At 49.1% G+C, this 15619-nt stretch overlaps 4 protein-coding genes across 4 annotated transcripts; 3 read left to right on the forward strand and 1 right to left on the reverse strand.

Moving 5' to 3' along the window:
• Positions 1-3437: 3437 nt before the first annotated feature.
• On the forward strand, positions 3438-5075 carry LACBIDRAFT_303322 (uncharacterized protein; the record flags this gene model as incomplete). Its single annotated transcript, XM_001883898.1, has 13 exons — positions 3438-3462; positions 3512-3535; positions 3599-3656; positions 3712-3846; positions 3898-3924; positions 3980-4014; positions 4069-4147; positions 4202-4312; positions 4377-4456; positions 4509-4601; positions 4657-4766; positions 4819-4887; positions 4941-5075. The coding sequence occupies 13 exons, from the start codon at positions 3438-3440 to the stop codon at positions 5073-5075; spliced, it is 981 nt and encodes a 326-aa protein (XP_001883933.1).
• A 4084-nt stretch (positions 5076-9159) lies between these two features.
• LACBIDRAFT_329820 (uncharacterized protein) lies at positions 9160-12761 on the forward strand (the record flags this gene model as incomplete). The annotated part of the gene is made up of 16 exons (XM_001883899.1): positions 9160-9349; positions 9433-9557; positions 9676-9873; positions 9928-10037; positions 10088-10266; positions 10328-10362; positions 10414-10464; positions 10515-10736; positions 10830-11084; positions 11194-11212; positions 11261-11548; positions 11594-11664; positions 11713-11962; positions 12078-12139; positions 12191-12303; positions 12356-12761. 16 exons carry the CDS (start codon positions 9160-9162, stop codon positions 12759-12761), a joined length of 2574 nt encoding a protein of 857 aa, XP_001883934.1.
• A 621-nt stretch (positions 12762-13382) lies between these two features.
• Positions 13383-14315, reverse strand: LACBIDRAFT_303329 (uncharacterized protein; the record flags this gene model as incomplete). The annotated part of the gene is made up of 5 exons (XM_001884017.1): positions 13383-13422; positions 13483-13699; positions 13805-14147; positions 14200-14256; positions 14313-14315. 5 exons carry the CDS (start codon positions 14313-14315, stop codon positions 13383-13385), a joined length of 660 nt encoding a protein of 219 aa, XP_001884052.1.
• Positions 14316-15234: 919 nt separating this feature from the next.
• Positions 15235-15505, forward strand: LACBIDRAFT_303330 (uncharacterized protein; the record flags this gene model as incomplete). The annotated part of the gene is made up of 2 exons (XM_001883900.1): positions 15235-15346; positions 15402-15505. The coding sequence occupies 2 exons, from the start codon at positions 15235-15237 to the stop codon at positions 15503-15505; spliced, it is 216 nt and encodes a 71-aa protein (XP_001883935.1).
• Between the last annotated feature and the right edge of the window lie 114 nt (positions 15506-15619).

Raw genomic sequence — 15619 nt, forward strand, 5'->3', positions numbered from 1 at the left:
CAGTGTAACAGATGATGACAACGACGATNACATGGGGAGTGAAAGGGCAAGTATATATGTATAGTGCGATATGATAGGTGATAGATAGTAGATAGCAACGATGAGCAGAATTTTATTGCGCTGTGGTGGCGACGGTGGTCAGGGGAACGATGGGGCTGGGAGGGCCCGTCCATCAATGACAAGCAGCACTGCTGGTCACATCATGTCTGCGGTCTTAAGGTGTTCCTGTACGATGGAATCTCTCACTGTCGCAACCAAGATCCATCAGAGAATGCATTCACACCGAGAATGGGAAACCAACCTGTCTTGAGTGTATTCGCAGTAGCTTCGGTGTCCTACAAGGACGACATGTTCATGTTGGTGACTGATGGTGATGAAGAAATGAAACAAGAGAGACATACAGTCACGGATGTCGCATAACAGTAACACATCCTGGGAACCAGGGACTGCTCCTTCAGTATATCCTTGAACTTTTGTTCAAGGTCTAAACAACGGATCAGCCCAAGTCCCCCAAAGAAGGCGAAGGGCGAGCACCACTAACATTTGATAACACTCCTTGCCTCATTCGGCCTTTCCCCATAGTTCGGGAGGAACTTCTTCACCATAACGCCGGACTTCAATTTACGCTTGAGAATATCGCATTTGTTGAGGAAGAGGATGAGGGTTGCTTTGACCAGGAGTTTAGAGGAACAGACGGAGCGCCAGAGGAGCAAGGAGTCTTTGAGACGGTTAATCTTGGAGTCTTCTTGGAGGCATTCGTCGAAACACGATATAGCTATTCAAAGTGAATGAGATTGGTTTGGAATGAGATGAGGGTCGAGGAGCTTACGCGCGAGGAAGATGATGGCGTCGACGTTGTCAAAAAAGGGAAGCCATGCTTGTCGCTAGTCATACATCATAGCATCAGACATAAAAACTGTTGGGCAGATGGAATAGACGTACCATCGTCCGTGATCCGCCTACGTCGTAGATGATCAATTCCTTTCCGAAATCACCCAAACTGCCTGCATGACGTAGTCATGTTAGTAGTACGTAACAGGAAATAAACGGGATGCACCTGCAAACAGCGTTGGCCCTTTACTCTGCTCGAATTGGATGTTGTACTCCTGCACGCCGAGTGTTCGAAGGCGGGCACGAACGACGTCGTCATCTGAAGGCTCGTAGGTGTGTGTCGCGATCCGGTCGATATCATCTAAGAAGCTGAGGTATGTGTAAATTGGTAAGGAGCAGAAGGGGGCACGAGGAATGGGGGTGAGGTGGATGGAAGGGGTAAAATAAGGGGAAATTAAACAGAGGTAAGAAGGCAAGGCTGGCAGGGGGTGGGGAAGTGACACGTAACAAGAAAGCACTCACAATCCGGCCCCGTCTTCAATCCTCACCTTCCTCTTTACCAACACCTTTCGAACAGCTTCATCCAGCCATAGCGCCTTCATGTCATCTCTACAACTCGCGATGATATGCGTAGCGTCATCGGAGGTATACGACCCCGAGTCGCGCGTACCGTGGCCATGATGACTGCCACGAGATGATGGCGTATGTACACCGTTCTCCAGGGCTTCGTGTAACCGCTTGACGCCGAATTCACATTGTTTTACTTTACGTGCTGTAAACATCGGGTTTCCGCTTCGTCTTTCGCCGCCTTGGTCACCATCACCTAAACTAGAGGGTGAGGGTCCTAGGGGGTCGACACCAAGGGATGCGCTGGAGTCAAATTCTTCCTCGTCCGATCCTGCACCTAAATGTTTCTTCAAATCTGCTTCAACTCTGCGCAAAGGTTCTAAGCGGAGTTCGAGAATTTGGTGTTGACTTGATAGAGTCGTTCGTAAACTTGAGTTGGAGTCCTTGGATAGCGATGAACGGCGGGTTATGTTCGCGAGAATGCCGACGCCACTTGTAGTCGCGCAGGGAATTGGGTCATCTTCCTCCTGCTCCTCTTCGTGAGAGGAAGTTGCTTGAACAATGGAGGGTGTTGGGGTGGAGGTGGTCCCGTTCATTTCTGTTTGGATTGTGTCGAGGATGGTGAGGACGGAGCGGACGAGGTTAAGCTGAATGACGGCGCGCCAGGAGAAACGTTCAGCTTTCCACTGAGCATGGGAGTATTTCATTCGAAAGTCTGTATTGGAGGTGATGAGGGATATTACAAGAACGGCGGGCACACAACGCACTTTTGATAGTCGTTGATTTACCTATGGGGGGTCGAAACACACGATGTGTAATGAGCAAAATCTACAGAAGGCTGAGGCAAATTAACTCACCGCTCTCTGACTGACCCAAAAGCAACAGTCGGACAAACCCATTCTGTCGTTTTAGAGCTGCTTTATCTTTCTTGAGTTGTTTGTCAATCTGATCGCTTATTTGACGCGCGTGAGCCTCTCTTTCTTCACGAGCGCCTCTCTCGGTTGGTGTTTCGTTTGGTGGTGGCCGCATAAAGATGGCCAACGGATCATCGTCGGTAGCTTCCATATTGAGGCTTAGGGGGGAGCTTCAGCATAACGTATAAGATGTCAGCAGGCGATGAAGTGTCGAAGTAACTCATACCGCGATTATATTAGTTAAAATTTTAAGAGAGCGAAAGTGTACGGGCGCCTGTGATAGGCTTCACTAGGAAGGTATACTTGAAGTGGGGTAGATATCCTGGTACACGACAAAGTCGCGACGGCGGAGCACAGCAGCTGACGAGATCAAAGAAGAAATCGTTAGCGTACTGTTTCTCCATAAACATGTAGAGAAGAAGATTAAGATGTGGAATCGACCTCCCCACAAGGATATCGCCAACATGAGAGTGCGCAGGTTGACTCACCGCTAAGGCCTTCCTGTGGTTTTCTGGGGTGGGTGGCGTTGGTGCTAGTGGAAGCCAGGAGAGAGCAAGAAATGATCACCTCTCGCTCCCACCTACGTATGTCGGTGTATAGCGCATTACAACCAAAAAGACATTAGCATGGCTTTTGACACGACCCTGCCTCAATGTAAAGTCGCCCAGCAACTGTTGGCAACGAACATTAATTATATACAAGGCCCATTACATAAGAAGATCGCCCCGATGCCTTCCGACTCCGAATGCCAATTACGGAACTGAGGATGAAACAAAATCTCGAAGATGCGAAATCATGTCGTCTAGAATGAAATAACAGGTGAAATCCTGGATGTCGTCGTCGTTGGCGGTAGCAATATGAACGTTGAACAACGTTGAACCTTGACATACATTATATTACATATCGAGGTGCAACGTTGGCCTGACAACCGTCGGAGTCCCAACTCATTTCCGCACCCTTGGCGCCCTTATCTAACATAATCCCTTTAAATTTCGTGTTCGGTTGCTTCATCTTCTAAGTAAGGGATGGCGCTGAGGTCGACCCTCGTGGACAATTCTGAAGTTGGCCACCGCCCACAACCTCTTCTCGCTTCAGTTACTCATTCCCCTCCGAGTCACCTCTCCGATGGGTATTTTCCAGGTAACTCTTGGTGAGATTCATGCTTCCTTCTCATATTGCGATTTCCTAACCATGTATAGGCCCTCTTCTGCTGGGCATCTTTTGTGAGGAATTTTTCCTACCGCTGAGGAGCCGCGATATGTGCTGACTTTTCCTTGGGTCCGCAGGTCAACGCCTATCTCTATGGGGTACTTACATTCCAATATGCATCGTATTACAATATTGGTGAGTCACCAGCTGCCGTTTCCCCTTGATCAGGTTCTGACCGCTCGACAAATAGCATTCAACGACGCGTTATGGATTCGGTCGGTGTCCGGTTTAACGATGCGGTCGCCTTCAAGACTGATACCATAAATATGGCTGGCAGACTCACCGTTTTTGCGTTACTCTGCCTCGACACTTTCCACAGCAGTTCGTGAGTTGAGCGGAGTATCTACGGCAAACGTCAAGTGATAACCTTGTTTAGATTGATCTACCTCGCTTGGGTCTATGCGTGCGTATCCATCGTTAACCCCTCGCCATATTGAATGCCAAACACCACTCACCAGTGTAGATGGCTATAACAATCCCTTCGCTTTGACCAGTACGTTTCTACCGAACCTGTTCGCGCTCGAGTTTGATCCTTTCTGTACATTAGGACCTGTTTGGCCTTATCCAGCATGGGTATTTGTAGCTACAGTCACGGCTTGCATAACGCAGGTGTTTTTGGCATATCGGTGAGTCGCCGCTTCATCATCTGAAGTTCCCAATGCTCATTCGTTTTTCTCCAGGATTCTCAGGCTTAAAAAGGGCATTGCGTTATACGCTACCGTGTTGGTTCTGGCTGCTGCCGCTTTCATTTTTGGCATTATCTTCGGTGTCAAGGTCTGCAATGTCAAAACGTATGCCAGCCATCGTTTCACAACGACTGAGTCTTGTCTTCGGAGCTGATTTCCTAATGACTAGCATGATGGAAACAGTGGGTATGAGCTCTCTGATATCTGTGTGGCTTTGTCTGGAAGTCGGCGTGAACGTCCTGATTACTGGTTCGCATTTGCGTTTGAACCGCTTGACGTCTTAGTAACTCCTATTTCGCAGGCATCTTATTGCATTTACTTTCACAGTCACGAACGGGATTTCAGAGGTCTGATAGTATAATAAACCGTCTTATGCAGACAACGGTACAGACAGGTGTCTTTCAATCCCCTGCGCCAAAGGCACTAACCTGACCTTTACATCGTATCAGGACTCTTGACCAGTGTCGTGTCTGTTCTGACGTTGGTTTTATACCTGGCTGATAGGCACACCGAGTTCTACAGCTTGTTCGGTGTACCAATCAGCCGCTTGTACAGCAATGTAAGTGTGTTGATTCCAAAAGCGCCATTGACACTGAAACGACTCCGTTTAGACACTCATGCACACACTTCTTTGTCGAGAAGAACTGCGTGGAATGATTAGTCTTCCTGAAGAGTCTACCGTAGGCTTCCCCTTTCTACTTGGAGGATGACATTTGAAGACTTGACCTCATAGCATATAACCAATAACATCCAACTTTTCGTACGCAAAGAGATAGAGATGGATGTACATACTGACGATTCGGGGTTGGCGAAGGTGTCACCGAGCGTTGGTGTCTGGAGTAGCAAACGTACAACGGAGGAAAAGTAATGGTTATCATTTACTAATCTATTCCAATTATTACTCTTGAGTACTTATCGGGTATGAACACAAGTGTTGGATTCATGACGCGTACGTCTGCATTTCTATATGTACTACTAGTACTACTGTTCAGGATGTACAGGGATTTCAAAGAGGCAATCCACTGGAATCAAATGTGTCCACTACACGCCCAAGACGATGCCGGCAAAAGATGCTTGTGCATGTCATCACACCCTTTGGAATGAGGGCGGATGTAAGATGGCAGCTTTGAATATGATATGAGGTTAGGTGAAAATAAAAAGGTCCATTTGGACCGGCACGGACAAATGAATTCAGAAAAATCAAGATAGACATTGTGTGGATTGAACCCACGACCTCATGCAAGGACATTGATATGCAAAGCAGGCGAGTTACCACTGTGACAAGAGCCCATATGTTCCGCATCAGGCTCTTGTCTTCTTTATCTTCCTCCTTCTGACGCCAAGCCACTTCCTCTTTTACTCCTCCTCATCAATACCAAACTACTCCAATGCGGATCTAAAAGCCGAGGATTACCTCAACTCAAGCGAACCTGTTATACCGAACCCTTTTGATTTTTGTCCGAGTTATAGTCCTGGCGATAGGATCGGCGCAAAGTATGGTGCTGTTATGCTTTCGAAGAGTAGGATGCATTTGGGGAGTGGCGCGAGGATTCAGAGGGTGTTGAATAAGGCGCTGGCGGGGCAGAGTGTTACTATCTCTGTTTTGGGCGGTTCGGGTGTGTATCCCTTCTTCTTCCTCTTTCCACCCAGAAACTCACATACGACTGCCCACGCAGTGTCAGCATGCCACGGAGCAGGGGACAAGCCTATCTCCCCTACATGCTACCCCTCCCGCTCCTTCCAATGGTGGAACACAGTTTTTCCACACCCAGCTATGGAACTGACAAATGGCGTCCTGCGACCCACGAATTCGGTATACTTTGGCTATTGTAACTCGCACCATCTCCCGAATCAGACGGATTTGGTTATTCAGTTGGATACGGAGGATGGACCGTACGTTTTCTTTTCGTTTCTTTGCTCTTTCTTTCATTTCTCGGCCGTTTTCCTTATACCATCTTTTTCTTTTCTTTTTGCTTCTGTTCGTTGTGCCCACCCACCTTATCATACATTCCATGCCACCTTAGGTCCTTATCGTCACCCGCCCATAAGACGGACTTTTCCCATACCAAGCAATGGTAGCCGCCCACGAGGCTATCCCATCTTGCTCACTTGCTCATTCATCTTCTACCGTGGGTCTCGTTGTGGCTCTCTCTTCCGTCAGGTTTTCCTTCAGCTATGGCCACTCCCATCTTCTTATGCTCCTCTTTGGAAGGCATGGCGCGGACGTGTGACCCTTCCCTTCTTTTGCTTCTCTTCTTTGCGTTTCTTTGCGTCTTTCTTCAATTTCGGTGACACTGGTTTGATCGTCCCCTCGCCCACCCAGCGGTGTTTGGCAGGCAGCCTGTCCATGTTCCCTTCTTTCTCTTCTACTTAAATTATGGCCGAAACCTCTGGAGAGAGCCTCCTCCCTTTTCGTTTCTTTTTTGTCCTTCTTTGAGCGCGACGAGCCATTGTGACCTACCTTTTGCTTTTTATGGGAACCCGCGGCGCAGAGGTGCGATTCACCTCCCTTCTTCTCTTCTCGTCGCGTTTCCATGTGGCTTTTCCTTTCCTTTGGTTGTCCTCTTTATAACCTCCAGGTGTTCCCTCACCCAGCGGCATTTGGAAGGCAGCCTGTGCATGTTTCTTCCTTTCTTTGTCCTTTGCGTTTGGACTTTGCCTTCATCTTCGATATCTTTTCAGGCATCACTTTCAGCGACTTCTATACTTTTCCTGAAAGTTGGGGTCTCTCTTGTGTCATCCATATGTGACCGTTTTTTTGCTTTTTTATTGTATTGGTTTGTCTTCTGCGTTCTTATCATGCCGCACATCTTATTGGGAGCACTCTTGACTTTGACTCCTCTGGATGTTGGGGCTCTCACATGGTCGTCCTAGCGACCGCCCCTCTATGTTTTTCTCCTTTTCCTTCTTGTTTCCATACGTCTTTCTCCAATTTCGGTGACTTTGGTTTGAGATAACATCTGTCCCCTCACCCACCTAGCGGCGGCGTTCGGCAGGTAGCCCGTGCATGTTTCTTTCTTTCCTTTTAATCTTTGTTTGAAAGCTCAGGCAGAAGCGTCCTTTCTTTGAGTTTGTCTTGTTTGTCGCCACCAGGATCCTTGTCAGGCCTTACCTTCCTCCCCCCTTGCCACTTCTATCTTTTTTAAAAAAATAGGGGTCTTCCTTCTGTCATCGAAATGTGACTGCTTTTTTGCTTCTTTTCTATTGGTTCAACTAAACGATTTGCGTTCGTCTTTTGTGTCCTATCATCTCCGCTATATCTTGGGGGCAGTCCAAAGTTTGACTCTTTTGGTCTTTTACTGCATGTTGGTGGTGGTCCTAATCCCTTCTTTGTCTTTCCGCTTCATCTTCACCTTCTTCATCCTTCAACACTTCCAGTTTAAAGTTCCCTTTTACATTCATTCCTCTTCCTCTTCCTCTTTCTCCCCTTCTCTTTTTAGCATTGAAACTAACCTATCCCACAGGAACCAAGACGTGATGGACCCACTTTGAAATGCCATCCTCATCAGACCCGACAAACCCGCCGTCCTCCTCCTCCACCATTTCTCACCACAAACCCACCAAACCCACAGTTTTGCAGGGCCAGAGCACTGGCAGAACATCGTCGCGCAATTCAACGATGTCCCACACATTTCCGTCAAATCTGCCCTCTTCCCCGATCACATATGCGATCCAAAGTCTATCCAAAAGTACTTTGTTGATCCCGTCCTTACTAGCCCTTCCATGAACTCATCTCGGAGATACTTGTGGCGTACTCCCAGAGTCAGATATGTGCAGCGTGGAGTGTGGCTACTGTATCGTCACATGAAGCTGTCCCAGTGCATACCGCAGGATCTGAGGGAGGTGTAGGCGATGCTCATGGACTATTCGGCGGCATAGGTCAACGCTCCGGAGTCCCTCAGCCAGAAAAGGGTGATCTAGCCATTGATGCAGCTGTGGAAAAGAAGAGGGCAGCTGCTGCGGCAGCAGCAGCTATGAAAGACCGGGGGGATTCGTCTCACTCCTCCTCCTCTTCCCCCAACTCCTCACCGTCCCCTCTGGCCGAATCAACACCCGACCAAACGGGAACCGGCCATTCAAAGAGATCGCACCGTTCTGCGTCTCTGCAAACGACCTCATTAACCCCTTACCACCGTCCTTGTTCTACGGCTCGGGGTGGTTCGCAGACCATGCGAGCGGGAGTGATGGGGATGCCCTGATTACGGCTGCACATTATTGGCATTCTGTGCTTCCAACGAGTAAGCTTAGGATACCGATACAGGTTGGAGGGGGGGATATTGGGGTGTATTATTTGAGGGAGCTGGTTGGGGTCGTTGGGGAGGGGAGTTCGGTTGAGTGTTGGGTTGATGCAAGGTTGATGATAATTATGCTGGTGTGAAGGTTATCGAGAATGCGGCGGATATTGGGGATGCTTTACCTACATACGTCCTATGATGGTTGGTTGGTGTAGGTTGAAAACAATCGACCATCATGTTGGACGAGGCTCTCATTTCGTGGAATGTCAGTTGTTGGGTAAAGAAGGACAGAGTGTGCCGATGTTTAAGATCATTGGGATTTTTGCGACGTGAACTCTCTGTTACTTACTGAAGGACTGAGTAGCGTACGGACGTTCCCTGGTTTTTAGGATGTAGAATATGATTTTGTCAATTTTTGTGTACTGTGTGTATTCGAAATGCACACGGGAACTAGGGAGATGAGTGGACCACCACCACCACCACAACTACGACCCAGTTAAAACGACCCATTGCCACGCCTTCAGTAATCTTGTGAACTAGAGAACTTCCAGACTGTTTCCAATCTCAACTCGCAGTGCGCATCAAAACACCCTGGTTTACATATTCAGTAATCCAGGCACCCCTTGCTTCACCAGCAAGTTGCACGAATTGAATGACAGACGCCCTGACACTGCCCTGCCGTGTCTTCCCTTGTCCTCATCTCTCGCACTCATAATCATGGCCGACCAAATGTCGCCCACTGCAAAGAAATCGAAGAAGAAATCCAGAGGCATACGAAAATTCATTCCAGATCTGAAGTCTCCCAACGAGTCGGCTCACCAGTCGAATTCCACTCGGGTTTCTGTCTCCTCCGCATCAAGCGCTCACCATGGAACCGATGCAGGAAATGCAGAGCAGAGGGCTTCAAGTAAGTATACTATTGGCTCTATCTTAGTGTTATCAACGGTGACTTGACTTGTGTCCAGGCGGCAATGCTACCTTAGATAACAGTATGTACTGTCCTGGACTCCTACCTCGCAGACCTAGCCGATTCAGCTCATCCTCCAGGTCATACCGCGGCCCCTTCCCAGTCGGCAAGACCTTCGTCAAGTTCTCCAGATCTGCAGGAGTCCGCTGTGGGTCAAGGTGAGATGCGATTTGCCGAATCTTTGTGTCTGGGAGGTTGATATCGGACTCTGACTCGTCTAGAAGAGGACAATCGCGAAGCCAGTCTTACTTTGACTCCTGTTGCAGGACCAGTCTCGCCGAACACTCAACCTCATTCCGAGCGAGGGCGCTCATGACCCTCCCCGACTCGACCTCACAAAGGTTCCTGCTGCTGGGGCAAGTAGGGCGGAAAGACCAGACAAAGGAGACCGACGAGGAAACGCAAGTGTGTGGAGGGAGATTTCGAGAAATGGTATGCATGCAGAGTGCTTGATGGGCCACAAGGTTCGTTTCACCTGTTTTATTGTGTGTGGCTTTATCTAAACAGCATTTCCGTAGCAATGGTACAAACGCCGAAAACCGGACGCGGATTGCTATGTTGGAGAGAAGTATATGGACCCCATGGAACATGAGGATAATTGTCAGTGTACGGAGGAAGATTACGAATGGTACGTTCTTATCTCTCACTTACTACTAAATCTAACCTCTCCTTCGCTAGCGACTACAATTTCGTCCGAAATGGAAAGGATTGCGTCCCCGTTGGGCCGGAGCCGATTCCTGCTGGCGTATGTACTGGGATCCCCGACCAGACGTACAAGGGCTCCTCGGGATGGAGGAAGATTCCTGGGAATACCTGCGTTGATGGCGTCAAGAAGGATGAGAAAGTTGATACGAAGTGTTCGCAAGGTTTCCTTTTTCGTCATTGTTGGCTTGAGACATTTCTGACTACCACCAACAGCACAACCTGCTCCCGGGGAAATCACCCACCAAATTGTAAGCTTTGACCGTTGTAATTCATTTCACGTTGAACTTAACCTTTCGCAGCATGACTTCAAACATCAGATCGTGCAACATGCGTACTTCAAGAACCCCAAAGTAAGCTGTCCTATTGACGCCGTATCTCTCTCGTTCTGACGTCTGCCCAGGTCAAAACCATTCTGGTTCGTCCCATCGACCACACCATGTGGCAATCCAGCAACGAAGGTTACAGCTGGATGCAAATCCACCTGAACACCGCTTCCTTGCATTCTACCACCACAAATACTCGGACGATTGCGCCTACCTCATCACCGACGCCGACACCTTCTACACAACCAACAACGGATGAACCCAAAGCCCCAACTCCACCAAACACCTTCGGAGCGCAAGTCATACACTTCCACCCGAACACTGACAACCTCATCTGGACGGGCAACAGAGGCTGCTCGGCCCAAGCGCAAAGCTGACATGCAGAAGCCCAGTACTCCAGGGATAACGGGCGCAAGTGGTCCCTCATTGATAGCTACGTGTGGAATCGCGCATGGGCGAAAGACGCAGAGCTCAATACCCATCCGAACGAGATCATTTGCGAGTCCTATCGGGACAAGAAGGGCAACCAGCGTCTATTTCAGAATGAAAACCCGATGGAACTGGTGACAGGGTCAAACTATTACGCGAATAAAAGGAAGGTTTTCGATCATGTTGTTGGCTTTGCGAAGTTTTCAGTCGTTGCTGAGGTAGGTCTTCGTATGGTTTTGTTGCACCGAGGGTTTTACGCTCTTTCGTAGATGATACCCGAGAGACGCTCGACGGAATACATTTTGCAACTGGCAAATTCCCACCCAGCGTGCACCCGGAAACCCATGTGAGTATTCTTTCTTCCCTGTCTGTATGATCGCTCTGGATGGCCCAGTCTTTCAGGCATACACTGTCTTAGAGTCAAGCACGAGATCGCTTTTCCTTCACATGACAATGTCGGAGGCTCCGGCTCCCTTCTGGGGCGACATTCTGAAGTCCAACTCAAACGGCACGTACTTCGGTCTTGCGCTTGAGAATGACAATCAGGACGAACAGGGTTACGTCGATCTCGAGAAGATGATTGGCCTGGATGGCATCGCTCTCGCCAACGTCGTGTCCAACCCCGCAGACGCAACGCTTTCAGGCCATAAACAGGTGCAGAGCCGAGTCACGCACAACGACGGTATGCAGCTCCTTCACCATAATTTCGTTCGCTGTTTTGAAACAGGAAGTACGTGGAGGCCCTTGACACCGCCACTGGTTGACTCACAGGGGAACAAATACTCATGTGAGGGTACAGTAAGTGCTGTTTATCTCCCACCGGACATGAGTCTGATCTTTCCTAAGTGTGCCCTTCACATTCATGGCTACACCGAACAGATGGATCCACGAGCCACCTATAGCAGTCCTTCCATTGTTGGGGTGCTTATGGCTGTCGGAAACGTTGGTGAAACGTTGGCTCCTTACAGCGAGAGCGACACCTTCCTCAGCCGCGACGCTGGCTTCACATGGCAAGAAGTCCACAAGGACGCCCATTCATGGGAGTTTGGCGACTCCAGATCGATTCTTGTACTAGCTAACGATGAAGAATCCACTGGTTCATATTGACTTCACGCAGCTGACTTCAAGAAAACGTTCGCGGATTTTATTCCTTCATTTCCTACGCTAACTTCTGTTCCTTAGGTGACCTTAGCACTGACAATCCTGAAAAGGATACTTTGAGATGTGGAGCCCCAGTGAGAACCGCCCGCAGCAATGTCTCTTCGGCCGCCAGGTACGACGATTTTCTTGCTGAGGGGATTTACGAACTCAACGTCCAGTTTAGACACTAGGCTACCACCGCCGCATTCGTAACACGGACTGCATTGTGGGGGAACAAGAAAAGGCAGCTAGCCGCGTTGTTTTCAACTGGGCTTGCTCGAAAGTTGATTTCAAATGGTAGGTAAATCTTCTTTGATCTCCTTCAACATGATACTTAGTCCCGCTTTAGCGAGTTCAACCACGTTAAGAACGCCAATGACGAGTCTGAACTTGTCCCCGGTACAACTCCTCTACCCGACAGCGATGCGGTTTGCAGAAACGGCGAAGAGTTCTGGTACGAACGGACAGCCTTCCGTTTGATCCCCTACTCCAGCTGCACGGATGGTGAGAGACCCGATCGTGGTCGCAAGCATCGCTGCCCTGGCTTCAAGTTTCATAGCGCTCGGTTCTGGCTATTCGTGCTTCTCCTCCCATTTGGTTTCACGGCTCTTAATGCTTTTTACTATTATCATCGGAGTGGCCTCGCCAGAAGGTACGTTTATCCTGCATCTCCGTCATTGCTTACTTACGCGATACTTTTTGTACCATCCACCTCCCTGGAGACGGAGGAAGACCCGCGTACGGTGGCGACATAGGCGTGGTCGCTACTCTCGCTTCTGTTCCTTGGTCCATTGTTGGCGTTGCGGGTATCGCCTGGGAATGGGTCGTATCACATGTGGAGGGTCTTGCGCCTGGTGCAAGAAGCGGGTACAGGAACTTGCCAATAGGCAAGGATGCACAGGTACTGAGGTTGGAAGACGAGGATTACATGCACGTCGATAGCTATGCTATACATACGCAGTACTGCCCTTATTTATTCATACCATATCGTACTGCAAGAGTCCCCATAGGGCGCCCAGAGCTTTACGAAGAATAGATAAGTATATATAATGTTCTAGCCGAAGTCCATATGCATGTAGTCTACTCTGCTTTCTACGTGACGATAGTTGCCCGTTGGGGCAGTACTATATGAATGATTGGCTAGGCAAGCATAGTAGAACTATGAAAGGCATGGCGGCGAAGCATGGAATGCGAACGAATTGGCCAGTCAATGAAGAGAAGGGGAAGAGGAACGCTGACAACGGTGAATGTGTTGGACTGAATATTCACTGCAGCCTGTTCGGCTACTCCGTATGTCGCAGACCCGAGCTGTGTGATGACAATGAGCAGGAGGGAATGCAAATAGGAGAGTCAACCAACGTACATGAGCGGCGAACTCAAATGGGTAGATCGACGAGTCGGCGATTCGTACATTGGCTAGAACACAAGTTAGTCTCACTTCCACCTTCAATTAACTCGATCCGAACAACAACTCACCCGTTCCACGTAACGACACCGCCCAACTCCTTGGGGAGCATCGAGCAGCTTCTAGCTATATGGTACTGAGTGGAAGCGCCCGATCCCCGCAACCATGCTTCTATTTGCTCATTACTCTGGACGTCTGGGCCGGGAGTGATTTCTGTGCCTAGGGTCGTTCCGAAGGCAACGCCGACGTTGCGCGCGAACTTTACGCCTTCGCGCATCATAACCACATCTATATGATATAATTAATTAACGGGAAGTGGGGATGTATGGTGAGAGGCTTGCCTGCGAAGTGGGAATAGTACTGTGGGTCAACGACGATACTGGGTCGATCCACGGCTGAAATCCATATGTATCTCGGTTAATTTCTTAGTACAGAGGGGGGGGTGAACAGCATACCAGAATGGGTGTTGAATTACAGCCTGTATGCTCACCGTTCCCGGAGAGATAACGCTGAGCAACAATTCCAATTGCGCCGTTTGGTCCATAATTTGTGCTGTGAGGTTATACACCGCCTCGTACTCTTGCACGACCTCCAGGTACTGGGTCGGCACAAGACTGCTTGTGGAGTCGTCCACAGCAGCTTGGAATGTTGCGGAATTGTTGGTGAACCCGAAAAGAGCGGAATTGTTGACAAAGGCGACTGCGTCGTTGATGAACGATTGAAACTCCAGAGCTTTCTGTATGATTGTTATGAGGATATTCATAGCAAATATGAAGCAGCGTACGCACGGAGAAGTCGAATCCTGAATAATAAATGTCGCCAGCTGTTTTTAAGGGGGTCCACACCTGTGGTCTATCGTGCGATTGGTGAGACCCAGAGAGGTGATAACGACATGACTTACCATATCATCTTGGAGATGTTGACCGACGCCGGGAAGCTCGAGCTTCAATGGTACGCCCCACCGCGTCCAGTACGTCTTTTAGTCCTTTGGTCCAACACCGCTATGAAGCAAAATCTTCGGACTGCCCAAAGAGCCTATTTACATTATATTCTCGCTGGCCCCTCTTATGTTCGCATAATGTAGATAGGCGCGAGATGGTAATGTGGTGAAGAGGAGGGTAGTGGAGACGCTGTGGGAGAGAGGGGGAGTAAGTATTTAAAAAAGTGCCTGTTTTATGATTGGCGTGGGGTCAGTGGGGAGTCGGTTCGGACAATGGAGCACATTGAGCGGGCATACGTATTTCTCAAAGTGGGGTTGCAGAGGAATTTGACGGCGAGAAGATAAAGGTTCAGCGCTTCAGCGCTCAGCATTCAAACGTTCAGCTCAATTTGGATTGATGACGTTTTCTTGTTCACAATTATCTGAATCACTCTTACTTTCGCTCCCATATTCACTGCACCTGAGGCACCTTGTCGTTTTCCGTTACTCATCTGGCTGTGAGAAACGCCAGTGAGTACTAGGACTCGGAGGGTAGGACCAATCGCATGAAACCTATCTGTGTCATCGTGTGCCCACTTTCAGACCTTTTTTTTTTCACCACCATCTGACGACGAACATGCTTTATGTAGGTGCTGCCCACCGGCACCTTTGGCCAAGGAAGAAAACCGTGCTCAGCCAGTTTTGCTATCTCTCTCGGATCGTTTAACCGCGTGTGTGTCCATTGCAAATGAAGTTGGTCTCGGATACATGAGAGGTGGAGCTAATGAGTAACTAAGTACGTGTTTCTCAGATTCATCCAGCCCTCTTCTCTCTGACAACTTGTCTCCCCCGTCATCCAGTGCCGCTCAAGTCTCTTTCTGATGCAGACCGGTCACCACCCATAATGTCTGCCTTTGTGACGCAAACTCAAGCAGCATATACACTGCCCGTCAACGTTTCAATCATAGGTTACCACTGGAGGACGAGTCAGGAACATTGCTTCTCAGATTTGTATGGTACGTTCTCGCTCCATCTCTTTTCAAGTTTTAGGTTTGACAATGCGTTCATTAGCACCGTACCATCATCCCCTCGGACTCGATTCACGCACGCCAGGGATAGGCGCCAGGCTCCGGTCCCTAAGACGATGTGCTGAGAACGACGTGTGGCAGGAATGAGTTTTCACGAGGTGCAGAGGAGAGGATAGTTGTTCAGGAGAAGGGTCAACGCCAGTGCTCTATCGCAGGTACGAACGTCAACTCTTCGACCAATCAATTCTTGTTAAGACTTCT

Source organism: Laccaria bicolor, genomic scaffold, assembly GCF_000143565.1.
Source record: "Laccaria bicolor S238N-H82 LACBIscaffold_23 genomic scaffold, whole genome shotgun sequence".
NCBI lineage: Eukaryota > Fungi > Basidiomycota > Agaricomycetes > Agaricales > Hydnangiaceae > Laccaria > Laccaria bicolor.